The 17,645-nt window shown below is 34.4% G+C and overlaps 1 protein-coding gene across 1 annotated transcript in view; it reads right to left on the bottom strand.

Moving 5' to 3' along the window:
* Positions 1-17,645, bottom strand: part of FER (fer (fps/fes related) tyrosine kinase) — a 435,538-nt gene that overhangs the window by 84,618 nt on the left and 333,275 nt on the right. Inside the window, exon 17 of the mRNA XM_011949316.1 lies at positions 8,161-8,284. Coding sequence (XP_011804706.1) covers positions 8,161-8,284 — 124 coding nt within the window. The remainder of the gene's footprint in view (positions 1-8,160; positions 8,285-17,645) is intronic.

Here is a 17,645-nt window from a genome sequence, read left to right as displayed (position 1 = left end):
TGATGGGTGCTGACGAGTTGATGGGTGCAGCACACCAACATGGCACAAGTATACATATGTAACAAACCTGCACGTTATGCACATGTATCCTAGAACTTAAAGTATAATAATAAAAACTAAAAAAAAAAAAAAAAGAAAGTGCAGCATTAAAAGGTTAATTTAAGAGCACATAAGCATATTATAAAACATGTTTTTGTTCTATAATAAAAATATCTGTCCATAAGAAGTAAAAATAGGCACACCAGACCACAAACAGTAACCATTCTAAGTTATTTTATACAAGAATTTCTTATGGTATTGCTACGTTTCCCCACCCTAATCTCATGTTGAATTACACAATTCCCAATGTTGTGGGCGTGGGGTGGTGGGACCTGGTGGGAGGTGATTGGATCACAAGGTGGTTTTCCCCATGCTGTTCTTGTTATAGTGAGTTCTCAAGAGATTTGATGGTTTAAAAGTATGTCTGTCTCTGTCTCTGTCTCTCTCTCTCTCTCTCCCTCTCCCTCTAAGTTGTAGTCCCCCGGAGATGCTGTGGGGAGTGGAGAGTCTTCAGATACTCCTTTGCTACTTTAGTAGCCTTGCCTTCTCTAACTTGAATCAGGGTACTGGAGTGAATATTATCATCCTGATTTTATACTGGAAGAAACGAAGCACAGTAAGTAAGTTCATTCACTCATTCAACAAACTTTTGTTGAGCACTGACTAGAAGCTCTGTATTGAGGACTAAGTAATGGACAAAATAAAGTCAATGTCCACATGGAACTTACACTCTAGTTGGAAGAGAAAAGCAATAAAAAGGAAACCAGTTATTTTATATATGTATCTATATAAATATATGCATATGCATATATACACATGAATATATGTACATACATGTGTATGTTTATATAAATAAAATAAACATCAGGTGATAGTAAGGACTATCACAAAAAATAAAACAGGTTAAGGGTTACAGGGAATTCCCCGCTGGGGAGGAGAGGACGTCTAAAATCACACAGCTAAACTGTTGAAAACCTAGGATTCACAAAGCATTCCAGTTTCAAATCAGTGGTCTTAGCCACTATGCTGAAGCTGCTAACTGCTCTGCAAATGCTTATACTTAATGGATATCAGGGTTGGCAATGTGGATGGAAACAGTCCAGTCTGGCACAGAACACTTTAAAAGAGAAGCCTGGGACTGAAAAGGATTTCTTGTAGTGCTTTTGTATCTAATAAAATGATGAACATACTTTAAAACAATAATTGTGCTAAGAACCCAGTAATTTTTAAAATTGAGAGTCAATGTCCAGCAAATGGTACAGGCTAGAGTTCTCTAGTTCTGCATGTTGACTGCTCCAATCCTGCCTTGGAAGCCAGGGAGTAGAAGACAATTTGCAAGCTAGAAGGTCAAACTTGTTTCTGTGACATCTATGTTCTGATGAATTCCCCAGAATTTGATTAAGACTAACTAGAAAAAGTGAGTTACTTTATCATAATCAGGTTTGACTTGAGAACATGAATTCTCAAATCAATAGCTGAACTAATGGTCTTGTACTGAGATTCATCTCCTGCCTGTTGGATGGACTTGGTATGAGCTATGATTTAAGGAGACTGAATGGACCAACTAGCAGTCCCTATAACATGAAATGTGAGGGAGTGAATCATCCCAGGAAAATACAGAGATAGGACGTATAAAAGATTCTCTTCTCCCTACAACAAGGCTTTCTCTAAATCAGTATTTATTAGTTTTAAGTTTTGCTTCATAAGAGAGATATCCATATGGCTGACCATCTTCACAAAAGGGAAGAAAATGATAAATATATCTAATACATAGTTTAATTCTTTTGCTTTACTTCACAGGTTTTGTCATCAGCTCAGAAGAGGCCTGAATCTTCCTCTTACTAGCTGTGTGACATTAGAAGAGTTACTTACCCTTTTGTGGCTCAATCTATTCTATTATAAAATGTAGATTAAATAGTACCAATCTCATAGAAATATAAGGATTAAATGAGAATATGAATATACTTGGCAAATTAGTGAGCACTCCATGAGTGCATGACACACATCTTTTGAAGGCTTTTAGTACATGCCCCATCATCTGAGAACTATCCCCTTGCACATAAGAGACTGTCTCCTCTAGCTCTAGGTAACAGTGACCCTGCAAACTCTTTCCTCCAAAACTGGTTTCAGAGCTAAAAATAAAAATACAGCTTAATATATTCAAAATTGTAAATCAAATGTTAGAACAAGAAAATTAGTCATAAATGCTTAGTCAACTAACTGAGATTATCACATCTCTATTTTAATCCTGTGTGTTTAATTAACAGATAAAGCATAAGGGGGCATTCTAAACAACAGTATATAAAAATGAAAAAAAATTCAAGCTTTTATTAAATAGAGAAGCAATAACAAAATGCTCCTGCATTTCAGCAACTGTTCATTAAATGATAAAAACATCTTCGTTTGTCTTTCTAAAATTATATTTCACAGCCTTCAGAACCCTCTTCTGTTTTTGCTCATGATCATTACAGAGTGCAGATGTTGAATATAAGCTTAGCCATTACACCAAATACCATTTGGCCTTCTGCCTTGATTTTCCTAGGTAATCGGAAGATACCTCTGTTGCGCAAGACAGTAGAGTAGATTCAGTGTGTGGGCTTAGAACCAGAGTACTGAGATTCACATTCTGAATCTACCAATTGTTTTTAATATGATCTTGGACACGATACTCAAACTCCCTAACTGTGAGTTTCCTCATGTGTAAAACGGGCCTAAACAATACTACTGCTATTGTTTTGAAGGTTCATTCATTTAGTGTCCATTGCTAGGCACTGTTTCAGGCTTTTGGAATCCAATAGTGAACAATATGAATAAAAATCACTGATCTCAGGAAGCTGACATTCTCAGACATTGCACCTAAAGCCCTTAGAACAGTGTCTAGTACTCAGTGAGCCCTTAATAAATGCCAGCTGTTAGGGTTACTAATACTTGAATGACACAGAGCAAAAAACTGGAATGACAGGAAATGTGTCAGAATGCAGTCAGCACATTTAAGACCTAGCAGTGGCCCGGTCACTAATTGTTTAGGTGACCTTCCTTTAATCTTTCTGGGCCTCCATTACTTAAAGTGGTCTTACAGTGCCTTCAATTGAGTATATGGTAGATCACGAGTGACAGAAATGATGAAGGGTTCAAAAACGTCACAGAAAACATTTTATTTTTATAGTTATTTGTCTTTATTTTACCACTTAAATGATACGAAGGTGCACCAAAGACAAACTACTTTTTCAGTATATTCACAGTTTAGGAAAAGCTCAGACACTAGGTAATCATTTACAGTTTAAAAATAGAGGAAAAAAAACCCTCAAAGATCATCGGGAAAAATGTAAATGGTCAGCAGCGTACCAAATCTTTTACCTAATAAAATATGAAGTCTCAAAACACACACACACACACACACACAAATAAAAGCTGGAAGCAGCATCTTACATTTAACTTAAAAAGTACACATAATAATCCTTATTAGAAATCACTGGACAAGGCAATCTCTTCTAGAACATATAAATGAAATATAATATTATTCCCTTTCTGGCAATCTTAGCCTTCCTAAATTAGTCTTCCCAATGAAGCTTAAAAATAATATTGGTCTCATATACATTTTCATGAGATTATACATTTTTTAAGGGTTTTGTAAATTTTGTTGAAATTAGTTTTCTTTCTCCAGTTAAAATTCATACTCTTTCAACAAGATGTCCACAATTAAGTCACGCTCTCTCTTACAAAGCATTGTAACTTTGCTTTCAATTTTCCTTCAGCTGGAATCTTCCTTCTCCTTCTATTCAGTGACACACCTATCCACCAAGTCTCACTCAGAGAGTATTCTCTGCAAAGTTTCCCTGATTATTCCCATCATAGTCCCCATACTGACAGGTCATATTAGACTCTCTTGATATTACTCCCAAGGAATTCTGTATATTTGATCACAAAATTGACTATCTCTTTGCATTATTGTTAACTTTTGTTATATCCATCTGAGGGCAGTGACTATAATCTTCATTTTGGTAGCCCCTGGCACAGAGTAGGCAACCGCCCACATTTGTGAAACACTGGAAAATCAATGTTTTCAATGGATAAGCAAAACTCTGACTAATTAATAAAATGAATGTGGTCGAATATACTCTAATTTGTAAAGTTGTTAGCTTACTCCATGATGAAAAAAAATCACTGTGTTAGAAGAATCAAACATGAAGAGAATCAGTATAGAGTTGAAAATTAGAAAAAGAAATAATATTTTACTTAACCCCTCCAAAATATATCTTTTTTGATATTGACAATGACATATGAAATTAAGAAATGTTCCCCAAACTCCCCATTGATTACGGTCTTTCACTCAAGTATATGGCAATATAAAGTGTATCCTCCTTTTACTTTCTGTAGCTATCAAAGAACAATGGCACAAAGGCAACTTTTAGGAATAAACCCGAATAAAAACAAATCTGCCAGTAGGATTCATCAAGAATAAAACCATAAATGAATGCCATTACCATTTATATCAACTATGTCAATCCTGAATCCCCTTAACTTCAAAATCAGAATATTCTTTACACATGACATCTAACGATCTAGTAACATACCTTTGTAAGTAAACATACACAGACCACAAAGTTTATCAGTGTATTTCAAATAGTTAATAAAGTATAAGTAGGAAAGAAAATTTCACACTGGCCTATTGAATAGTTTTAAATAAAATGTCATTGATTAAAACTAAACCAAAATTCCAACTATACTGCAATCCTCAAGCTGTAAACAGAAACAGTTTCCACTAGAAACCTGTAGCAAGACAACTCTTCTGGAAGTTAAATGGAAATTACAACAAGAACATTTCCAAATGCAGGTCATTTCTTAATGCAGTAACCTCTTTCCATTTCATAGCTGTTGTAATTGTTTTCCTATAATGAAACACTGCTCTGCTCTTCTCATATCAAAACAATAAAACAAAGCTAAAGAAAGAATGTGTGTCCTTCAAAAGTTAAAAACACTATTTTGGGAAGAGACAATTGGAAATATTTTCAAGTGTGTACTGAGTTCTAGTGATCTCCAGTCAGTGAACAGGATAAAATTTGTAAATTCATATAAAATTTAAAGCAGGTTTAAAATTTTTGCTTGGATTTGTTGGACACAGGCTTTGTAATTCATATACATGCACTTATTTTTGTTATATTTTGGCATATCAAAAATGGGACTTAGAACCTTTGCTCATTACCTGAAAAACTAAGGGAACTTTCAATCATGTGTTACATTATTTTAGTTCATTTTTGAAATACCTAATTAGAAATTTTTTCGGTGAGGAAAAAACTTCTCATTGTAGTAAATCCTATATTTTTTTCTGTCATATTTCTTATGAGCAAAAATACATAATCTATGTCTTAACTTTACATCAAGTAAAATTATATTGCAACTACTACTATTTCCAAAGAAAGAGCTGCATAGGCTGGCACATAGGAACAGGGTTCTATAGCACAATTTACTATTATAAAAAAATTCAACATAAAGAATAATTTATTTTCTCAATACAATACTATGAATTGGTGAGGTACTAAAATGAAAAAAAAATTTTATCCAAAAGAGCATTTAATGAGTCTGAAGAGGAACAAAGGACCACTAGTTGGGAGATATCATAAAATTCATCTAGCACTAATGATTAACAAAGGAAATAAGAAAGCAGATAGTTTAGAAGAATTCAATGAAAGTGATTAAAGAAAAATAATATATCATTGCTATATTATGGCTAGTAAGGAAAAGTCATAACAAACATTTTTAAATGTCAGAAAAGTATTTATGAGAATAAAGACAAAAAGAAGATATTCTATGCCAAGGATGACAAATTTGGGTGTGTGTGTTAATACTAGTGAGTACCCTGGTAGATGCGACTAATTGATCACTGGACTCTTTACGGCTGTTCCTGGAATTCTTCTCAAGGTATACAGGGAGAGCCCCTACCATTCACTAAAAGTTGGCGCTAGTGCTGAAACCTATTTGTCAAACCCGCTCTCACTGACATTGTTCAAGATGTTCAACTGGGAAACCTTCCCAGTAGGCAAATGGCATAGGTCTATGCACAACCTGCTAGGCTATGTGGTCAAGAAAGGGTTGACTTTCAAAAATTTGTGAAGACATGAAAATTCTTAAAAAGCAAAGTGGGGGAAAATAACACTACAGCAGATAATATTATGATTTAGAGAGGGAAATGAATTCAAAAAAGCTAACTGCCATCTACAATGTAGAATAGTTTCAATTCTCATGACATAGACATTTACAGTGATCCATTTTTGAAGAAAATAACCTCTATAAAAAGTAGCAAGAGATTGAAACAATGGTCCTCTCAAATGCAATGTCCCAGAAATTAAAGAATAGTTGTGATAACTGACAAATTAAAAAAAGTTTCAGGCCAGGCACGGTGGCTCATGCCTGTAATCCCAGCACTTTGGGAGGCCGAGGTGGGCGGATCACGAGGTCAGGAGATCGAGACCACCCTGGCTAACACGGTGAAACCCCATCTCTACTAAAAATACAAAAAATTAGCCGGGCGTGGTGGCGGGCGCCAGCTACTCAGGAGGCTGAAGCAGGAGAATGGCGTGAACCCGGGAGGCGGAGGTTGGCAGTGAGCCAAGATCGTGCCACTGCACTCTAGCCTGGGCAACAGAGTGAGACTCCGCCTCAAAAAAACAAAGTTTCAATAATGTGCATTTATTACAGTTTAAAGCCACAGGCAGTCTAATAGTATGAAATAAATCAGAGACAAAAGGAGTAATTACCAAAGAGAATTTGAAACACCCCAATACCTCAGCAATAAAAATTACACATTTTCTCCAAATGAAGAGCAAAACCTTTCTGGTTACTTTTAATACAGTGTTGATCACTAGTGAAATTAATGATAGTACAGTTTTTATCCAGAATCAAATGCTTTTTAAGTCAATTCTTATCATGTGATTCAATCTACAGTCATAGAAAGTAAAACAAATACAATGATAATGTCTTCTTTTTAGTTAATTTCCAAAAAAATACATCTCCATATAAATGAATTTTACAATATATGCAATTGTTGAACCATATTTAAAATACAGGTCGTAATTACAGTTTCAGAATAAAGCTGAACACTAAGTAAAATTTGGGGTGGGGGTGGGGAAATTTAAGTCAAAAATATCTATTGAGATCACATAAATGTATAGTTGAGATGATGGTAACTTTGCTTTCCTTTAATTATACATTATACAACCTCACTAGAGTGTTAAAGCAAAGCCTAGACAATGATACCCCTCAGAGAAAAGCATACTTCAGTAACAAAACCAGTTACATAAAGTGTATAACAGCTCAATCTAGCAATGAACCCTGCTCCACATTAAACAGTATTATGCACAGTTTCTGGTGCATAAACACTGCATCAGTTCTCCACTTCATTGTGCTTATTTATACTTAGCCATATTTAGGATCTGACATGAATTCTGCAGCAGATCGTAAGTTGTACTGACATTTAGCACTAAAAAACACTTCCTGCTACAAGCAACTAAAACCACAGTATATAAAGCATTAAGACCAGGTCACTACATATAATCAGAACAAGTTTCATAAAATCTCCTTTGAAATAACTAGTATTTATTTTCTCAATACAATGCCATGAATTAGTAGGTACTAACATGAAAAAAAAAATTAATTCGTCCAAAAGAGCATTAAATGAGTCTGAAAATCTTTTACTCTTGACCAAATTCACTGTCATGAATTGCTGTTTTACTATTATGCTTTACCATGACTTCATATGTAATTTCTTTGGAAAATGAGAATAGACAACACATGAAACAATCTTATCTAATTATAAGGCTGTAGTTTCTTACATTACTAAATTGTAGTACATTCCATTTGACTGTTGTTCATGATTATAATAAAACAAATTCTAACTAGAAGGCAAATTACTATCTACTTAGGTATTCACTTCAAGTAAGAGGAAAAATGAGTGTTTGTATAAACTATATAAACAACAAGCAGAGGACACGTTCACACAAAATACAGAAAACAACAAGCTGTAAGTTTCATGAAAGAAAATGACTTCTGTATTGTAGCAAATACATCAGCTTTCCAGCATTCTATTAATAAAACCAAAAATTGCTTTAAAAATGTTCTCCTTACCTGTGTATACAGTTTTTACTCTCGAGATACAACATACCAGCAGCAGCGTCTAATGAAAATTTCACTAACTGTTTGAGTTTTAGTTCATCCTTCTTCCTTCTCAGAAAGGTGAGGAAATCACCTCCTAGAGGAATTGACAGATGAACAATGAGACAAAGTTACGATGAAAGTAACATTTATCATCTATTTGGATCTATTAGGAATATTTGACAGAGCAAAATGCATTACACATTTGGTCATGCTTTTTGCCCAATTTGTTTGAGGTGAGGATAATAGAAAACATGAAAAGAACACATCATATTAGAAAACAGACACCATAATCTCTTCTAGATACAGTTTAAGTACTTTAAGTGTTTCATACTGTACATTATCCAGGTCATAATAACACTCAAAAATCATACTTTTTCCTTTATGACTATTTTTACCAATTTGCTTCATTAATATCTACGGAATTTGATTTTCTCTAATACCACATGAAAACTATATTATTATGAGTCAAATATGAGTATGTAAAAAGTAAATTATATTGGATTAGCTATTAGATTCAGCAATTGCTTAAAAAATTAGACTATTAACACCAACATAACTGAAAGCAATGTCCAGAGAGAAAAAGAAAAATGCTATGATTTTGGCCTGATTTACTCACTGACCCAGATTGCATTTTTATGCATCAAATAAATTCCAGTGAAGTCTTAGAAAAACTTCTTAAACCTTTATGGTCCAAGACACACATAACATGAGCCAAGTAGTAATCTGAAGTTTACTAGTAGCTACATTTTCTTAAAGTTTTTTTTAAATATGCAAATTATTTTAATAATATAGTTTTCTTGAATCTAATATATCCAAAACATATATGAAAATTATAGTTGAGATATTTTACACTTTAAAATCACAATCTTTGAAATATGATGTTTACATTTATGGTACATCTCAATTTAGATGTAAATTTCATCTGAAATAATTTGATCTATATTTAGATTTCATTACATTTACAGCTGAAAAGTAGATTCACATACCCAAGATGTTCCAAACATGTTTAAAATTTTCCAATACCTGAATCAATATCAGTATTTTAATTTAAATCAATTAAAATGAAATGAAATTTAAAATTCAGTTTTTTAGAAGCACTAGTCACATTTTAAGCACTCAAGAGCCTCATATGGTCAGTGACTACCATACTGAATAATGCAACCATAAAACTTTGCATTCATTCTTAATATAACATTAAAAGCTTAGGCTTATTTTTCTTTTTAGTTACTTTATAGTTTGTTGCACTACTAAAAAAGAGTTAAAGTATATTAAAATACATGTTCTCCAAAAACAATCTTTCCCACTTTCTCTATTAGGCCCCCAGATATTAAGCCAGAATTTTAAAAGAGGGATTAGCATATTTGACATTTCTAGACTATTTTGTTCTTTTACTTTCTTCATCAGGGATCTATGCTTTCTTAACTAGAAAAGCTATAGAGGTGAAGACTTAATGGCTTTTTCCTTAATGAGAATACCTAGAAAATAAACATCTGCCTAATTGTAATTTAAATATTCTCTTCTCTTCTAACCTTTTCTCTTATTCACAGTTTAAGTATTATACAAATTTAGGTGAGCCATTAACAAAATCAAATAAGCTATATGCTTTAAAGATAAACTTAATGGTGTCAAGATAATTTTTTTCTGTTATTTTTAAGTGAATACCAAATATATTAAATTACCAGGATGATGATTGAAATAGTTTCTATCAAGCTTTACTTAAAAATCAGAACAAAACCTGATTTCAATAGTGAAAATAAAATTCCACTAATTTATCAACTTTAATAGATACTAAAATGCTTATTAAAACAGACCTGAAATTAATATTTAGTTCAAGCTATTACTTGAACCAATATTCACATATTAATTATTTTGTTAGATATATGCACCTGTTTTAGAAAACGTGTACCCTTCTGGTTTTGAAACCACATAGTATTCTGTCTGAGCTATAGAATAACTTTAAAATGAAATAATCTTTTCTGCAATTTAATTTAAAAGCAGCATATGACATACATAACTGCAGTGTTGTTCTGCAGAATCCTGATACTTTTTTTCCAGTTAGCACTTTATCATTTGCCTCTTAAAAATGTACTTCTTTGTACTCCCAACCCACATTGGTTATTCCACAAATTATTTAACAAACTATTATTCAACAAATTACCAAACATTGTTTAATGCATACTATATTAATAAACAAATAAAAACACTACACTTAAATAGCATTAAATAATGAATGAAAAGTGATGTCCAGCAAATAAAGTACTATGAAGGTAGAGCTATATACAACTCTTTCCAAATACTGTAACACAGTAAAAAATACAGAAGGGGTTTCTGATTGTTCTGTAGGTAATCCAACAATATTTCTGCCTTAGAACAATTTCTTGCTTAAAGTCACTAAATCTAGGAAAGGAAATTTTCAATTTATTTCCAATTTATAGTTATTTAAGCCACAAGCATAGTAATACATAGTAATATTTAAGCCACAGGCATAGTAATACAGTTCCACCATTCCACAAGCCTAGTCAGCTTCTTGCAGAAAACTAGAGGGAAACAAGGACCTCAATAAAAATTAAATAATTATGAATCATTATTGAAAGCCCAAGCCTTCTGCATGTGCAAGTATTAAGATCCCTGAAGCAAGAAATAAACTCCCCAGGAGGCAGAATATGGGACTAAAGTTAGGATACCCAGAAAATAACTCAGATGGGGCCAGAGATATTCCCTTAACCACAATACTCGATTATTACCATTAAGTGATAAACTGAAGGCTGATAACAGATGACATAGTCTTTAGTGTTCACTGTGAAGTTATTTTAGAGGGCAGAGCCTGTCCCTTTCAACTTGTTCTTTTGTCATTTTCATTAAGTGCCAATATAAAAACCTCTCTTAGAATCTGTGATATATGCAATATTTATACATGCAGCACACAGGTATATATGCACATGGATACATACAGCATACGGTATCCTACCTGACCACTGCAATAAGGATCTTGGTTCTCAAAGTGGGCAAAAAAAGATAACTCACACCCCTTTTGTAATTCTGCTTATCAAAACTTTAATGTGGGTGTGCTGCACATTAAACCAAAATGGGATATATTATTTCCTAGAATTCTATAATAATGATAAATTTCTAAGACAATACTTACAATGTTTTTAATAGTCAGCTTATGGTTTACTGGGGAGATAGCATGACTTGCTGAAAAGACATGGACACTTAAGTCAGACTGACCTAGGTCTGATTAACCATGCAGCCTTGGATAATTGTTTAATCTTTCCAAACTTCTAGAAAACAGATTTAATACCATTTATTTCTCAAGACAGCTTTGAAGACTAAAATGTATTTAAAGTATCAAGCATGCGCCTAGCACACAGTACACACAATAAACACTATTACTACTTATTATACTATTATACTATATATTACATATTTATATACTGTTATAAATACTATTTACTATTTATACTATTACTATTATTGTTGCTGTTATTTTGTAAAAAACAAATGAGAAAGGGTTGTAGTAGGGACTCGGTGTTTGCTGTATAACATCTCTTTTCCCTGATTCATCCCCAATTTCCCTCATGGGACTGCCCCTCTACCATTTTGGAGGGCATTAACCTGACCCTCAAAAATAAGGGTGGTCCTAGACTGGCCTAGCCCAATTGATGAAATCTCTTCCCCCACTCAAGTGATTGGTTCAGGAATAGGCACAAATGTTAAGAAGATTAAATAACACTGAGAGGCAAAGATGCTTGAAGAGTGAAAGAAAATTTTTTGAGAGAAGCACCAAGAAAGAAGTACAACTAGACATAAACATGACATCACATAATATCGTGAAGACTGGCAGCCTTAGGATGAAAGCATCCTAAGATGCATTCACAGAAAGCAGAAAAGAGTGAAGAAAAGATACTAGCCATTGGTGACATGCCTGAGCCATACTGCCTGTAGTGTGACTTCCTTCTAAATTTGTCAATTAACTGAATAAAGTCTATAGAGTTTTTTAATACATCTTCCGTACTAGCAATTTGAAGATGTCTAATGGATAAGATGAGTCACTTTGAGGATTAAAAAGATAATATATATTAAATGTCTGAAACAAGTAGGGAAAACAATACACAGAAGTGTTTATTATTGTTTGCAGCCAACCTTTAATGAAAGAATAGCTGGCTATTATTTTCAACAGCTGTTTCTCAAAGATTTCTGTTACTCTGTGCTATGAAAATTTGATCTTACCTGTTCTTTCAGTATTTATGGGGCTCAGAGGAACTGATCACACTAAACATAAACTCAGTGAGATTATTATGCAACAAGAATATTAATTTATAATTTGTAATTGGAGAAAAGGGATCATCAGGGCAATGCCACTAATGACTTTTTGTCATTGAATCACAGGATCTTACTTTATCCTCAATGAACTTCAGAGTTTATTCAATTAAGATATATCAGTTCCCCAGTGATGTATAAAATGTATAATTAATTATCCTTGTTTTTAGGAAACCAATTTGTTTCCTGAGAAGTTTGTTTGGTTTAGCTACTTTAAATTATTCGTTAAAAAAATAGGCTAGTAATCAAGGCAAATACTAAATCATAGAGAACTATTTTTGGAGCTCCATTTGTGTCATTATTCAGAATTCTTATTTTTAAAATGTTTTGCTGTTTAACCAAAAATGATGAGAATTATGGCTGTTAGCCAGCCCATCAGAAATGAGGAGGGAAAATTGATATGACAAATATAAACAATGAATGCTGATGTAAACTGCACCCCATGAAACACAGAATAGATTTCATACACTAGGATATAAACCCAAATAAGTTCCTGAAAAGAAGAGGACCAATACAAACACTAAAGCAGAGGATACTGGCTGCTACATACAGGGTATATTTATGAGAGATGGGCTGTACAGAAAGGAAGATCAGCCGGGAGAGGGCTCTAGTTGCTGAGTGGGGTGAAGAACAGACCATAGAAACAAACTAAAACATTAGGTCTGAAAAGACTCAGTAATAAGCTAGAATTGGGTCAGTTTGTGGGGAAAGATGAGGAAGATTAAATACTAAAAAACAGAAAATGACTCCAAAAACACACTGGCTTTCCTGATTCCTTTTCCTTCTTAAAAAAGTACTTCCTGAACAGCTTGCTACCCAAGTAACAGAATTCAGCTAGACCAAATGCAGAGCTGAATGTGTGGGTTTCCTAATTTGGTCTAATAAATAGCATCAGTTTTTCAGATGAGGTTCCTCGATGGTCATGTTCTGCTGACACTAGAATAGCACGAACCTTTTGCATTTTTCCTTGGCAGGTGATTTTTGAGAATATAACCCAATAGCAGTTATGGTAACAGTTCTGTAAAATAAAAGAGTACATTTCACTGTATTTTTAATTTGCCTGTTCAAGAAGCAACAGCTATACTCTTGCCAGACATGATGTAAACTGCCAGGAGAGATGCCATAGTCAACTTTGGCAAACACTCAGAATGTCTGCATTAGAAGGGACTTTGGAGGTAGTTTCTTTTGCTGTGCAGAAGCTCTTTAGTTTAATCATATCCCATTTGTCAATTTTGGCTTTTGCTGCCGTTGCTTTTGGTGTTTTAGACATGAAGTCTTTGCCCATGCCTATGTCCTGAATGGTACTACCTAGGTTTTCTTCTAGGGTTTTTATGGTATTAGGTCTAACATTTAAGTCTCTAATCCATCTTGAATTAATTTTAGTATAAGGAGTAAGGAAAGGATCCAGTTTCAGCTTTCTATTTATGGCTAGCCAATTTTCCCAGCACCATTTATTAAATAGGGAATCCTTTCCCCATTTCTTGTTTCTCTCAGGTTTGTCAAAGATCAGATGGCTGTAGATGTGTGGTATTATTTCTGAGGACTCTGTTCTGTTCCATTGGTCTATATCTCTGTTTTGGTACCAGTACCATGCTGTTTTGGTTACTGTAGCCTTGTAGTATAGTTTGAAGTCAGGTAGCATGATGCCTCCAGCTTTGTTCTTTTGACTTAGGATTGTCTTGGCAATGCGGGCTACCATCAGAGTGAACAGGCAACCTACAGAATGGGAGAAAATTTTTGCAATCTACTCATCTGACAAAGGGCTAATATCCAGAATCTACAAAGAACTCAAACAAATTTACAAGAAAAAAACAAACAACCCCATCAAAAAGTGGGCAAAGGATATGAACAGACATTTCTCAAAAGAAGACATTCATACAGCCAACAGACACAGGAAAAAATGCTCATCATCACTGGCCATCAGAGAAATGCAAATCAAAACCACAATGAGATACCATCTCACACCAGTTAGAATGGCAATCATTAAAAAGTCAGGAAACAACAGGTGCTGGAGAGGATGTGGAGAAACAGGAACACTTTTACACTGTTGGTGGGACTGTAAACTAGTTCAACCATTATGGAAAACAGTATGGCGATTCCTCAAGGATCTAGATCTAGATGTACCATATGACCCAGCCATCCCACTACTGGGTATATACCCAAAGGATTATAAATCATGCTGCTATAAAGACACATGCACACGTATGTTTACTGCGGCACTATTCACAATAGCAAAGTCTTGGAATCAACCCAAATGTCCATCTGTGACAGACTGGATTAAGAAAATGTGGCACATATACACCATGGAATATTATGCAGCCATAAAAAAGGATGAGTTCGTGTCCTTTGTAGGGACATGGATGCAGCTGGAAACCATCATTCTTAGCAAACTATCACAAGAACAGAAAACCAAACACCGCATGTTCTCACTCATAGGTGGGAACTGAACAATGACATCACTTGGACTTGGGAAGGGGAACATCACACATCGGGGTCTATCATGGGGGGGAGGGGAGAGGGATTGCATTGGGAGTTATACCTGATATAAATGACGAATTGATGGGTGCTGACGAGTTGATGGGTGCAGCACACCAACATGGCACAAGTATACGTATGTAACAAACCTGCACGTTATGCACATGTACCCTAGAACTTAAAGCATAATAAAAAAATAAAAATAAAAAAAAAAAGAAGGGACTTTGGAGATAATCTAATCCAGCCTCTGCATATTATAGATGAGGGAACTGAATTTATTTGACTTATATTTTTAAGGCGGTGATTTTAGTGATATTACTGAAATTCTAAGGCAGATGTCTGCAAACCATGGTCTTGAGCCAATTCCAGCCTATTGCCTGATTCTGTGAATAAAGTTTTATTGGAAAACAACCACACTAACCCCTTTACATATTGTCTATTGCTGCTTTCATGCTATAATGGCAGAGTTGTGATGGCCTGGAGCTGTGGGCCTGCCTGTATGGCCCACAAAACCTAAATATTTTATTATCTGGCGCTTTATCAAAAAAGTTTGTCAACCACTGTTCTAAGGTACAGATAGAGTAGTAACTCTTATATGAAATGACTTGGACCAGAAGTGTTTCAGATTTTGGAATATTTGCATTACAGTGATTGGTCGAGCATTCCAAACGTGAAAATCTGAAATGCTCCAGTGAGCATTTCCTTTGAGAATCATGTTGGCTCTCAAAAAGATTTAGATTTTGAGGAGCATTTTGAATTTCAGATTTGGGATGCTAAACCTGTATTACTCCAGTATTCCATATAGCTAGCTGTAGTTTCTTTCACTGAAATGATGCTTATGATTGTTTTGTCTATTTTCAACCAATATTTTACTTTTCACTGTTTTTGTAGCACTAGAGTTCAGTAGTACTGTTATTTCTTAATTCTCAAAAAAAAAGAAAAAAAAGCTGGAAAGGTGGATTTATCAATTAATTTTTTATGTCTGGAGGCTGATACACAAATTTACACACAAATACACATGCACATTGAGACCATAAGTCCTCTGCCACCCTCCCCATCCACAACCCACTGTTTGTCCCCAAGGCAAAGAAGTTCGACTGTCTCTCTCCCTACTTTGATGCTAAATTACTCACTTTTGTATTTTTGGCTTCTTATCCCTCTCAAAGTTGACTTTGTTATTCAGTGTAAAAGCAAGAATGAACAAAAAAGGAAAGTCAGATGTGTAAGATGTTGGCTCTAAACCCTCCAGGATACCCTTCAAACACTTACAATGGTATTTTTTTAAAACAAAAAGAAAAATCAATGGAATACTCATTTTGATACCTAACTGCTACAGGAAAATCTGCAGAGAAAAAAAGAAGGCATCAATTCAAGCTTCCTTACATTTTTAAAAGAGATGTGAGATAAAATGACATCCACAAAGACATTCACATTTAATAAGAGTAAAATATTTACACATGTCAACAATATTTTCTGAAACTGAATGTATCATAACCCAGATATTTTAGGGATATTAAGGCCCCCAAAACAATGATATCAGTGGATGTCATACAGTCTTATTATTTAAATAATTAAAAACAGAAAATGTCATACAATCTCACTATTTAAATAATTAAAAAATAATTAAAATTTCATATTTACGAGAATTTGTTGGTCATAGTCAGAATTTACATGACGTAAAGGCTTTGATCAGAAATACATTCACCAATTATAAAACTGCTATCAGATTACAAAAATATTACATTAAAATAATACTTGTAAAGAGCGCATTGCAGCAAGAGTTGGGAATGTCTGTATTTTTAAAAAGGCTGAAAAAAACAAGAGTCTTCTTTCTCATTTTTTTTTTTTTTTTTTTTGGAGATGGAGTCTCGCTCTGTCACCCAGGGGGGAGTGCAGTGGCGCAATCTCGGCTTACTGCAAGCTCCACCTCCTGGGTTCACGCCATTCTCCAGCCTCAGCCTCCCCAGTAACTGGGACTACAGGTCCTACCACGCCCAGCTAATTTTTTGTATTTTTAGTAGAGATGGGGTTTCACCGTGTTAGCCAGGATGCAGGATGGTCTCGATCTCCAGACCTCGTGTTCCACCCTCCTCGACCTCCCAAAGTGCTGGGATTACAGGTGTGAGCCACCACGCCTAGCTTCTTTCTCATTTTTTTTATTGTGGTAAAAAACCACATAAATTTACAACGTAAGTTTACTGTATTAACAATTTTTAAATGTACAGTACAATCATATTTTTATACAACACACCTCTAGAACTTTTGGTTTTACTTGACTGAAACTCTATACTCATTGAACAACAACTGTTTTCCCTTCCTTGCAACCCCCGGTAACTATCATTCTACTTTGTTTCTATAAGTTTGACTACTTCACTACTTCAGATATCCCACATAAGGGGAATTATGCAGTATTTGTCTTTCTGTGGCTGTTTTATTTCACTTAGCACAATGTTTTCAAGGTTTATCTATGTTGTAGCATTTGGCACAATTTTCTTCTTTAGGGCTGAATAATATTCCATTTTATGTATATACCCCATTTTCTTTATCCATTCATCTGTCCCTGTCTATTACACTGCCTTCACTTCTTGGCTGTTGTGAATCACGCTGAAATGAACACAAGTGTAAAAGTATCTTTTCAAAATCTTGTTTTCAATTCTTTG

The sequence above is a fragment of the Colobus angolensis genome, unplaced genomic scaffold (genome assembly GCF_000951035.1).
Source record: "Colobus angolensis palliatus isolate OR3802 unplaced genomic scaffold, Cang.pa_1.0 Scaffold298, whole genome shotgun sequence".
NCBI classification, from domain to species: Eukaryota; Metazoa; Chordata; class Mammalia; order Primates; family Cercopithecidae; genus Colobus; species Colobus angolensis.
This window is presented reverse-complemented; position numbering and strand designations above follow the sequence as displayed.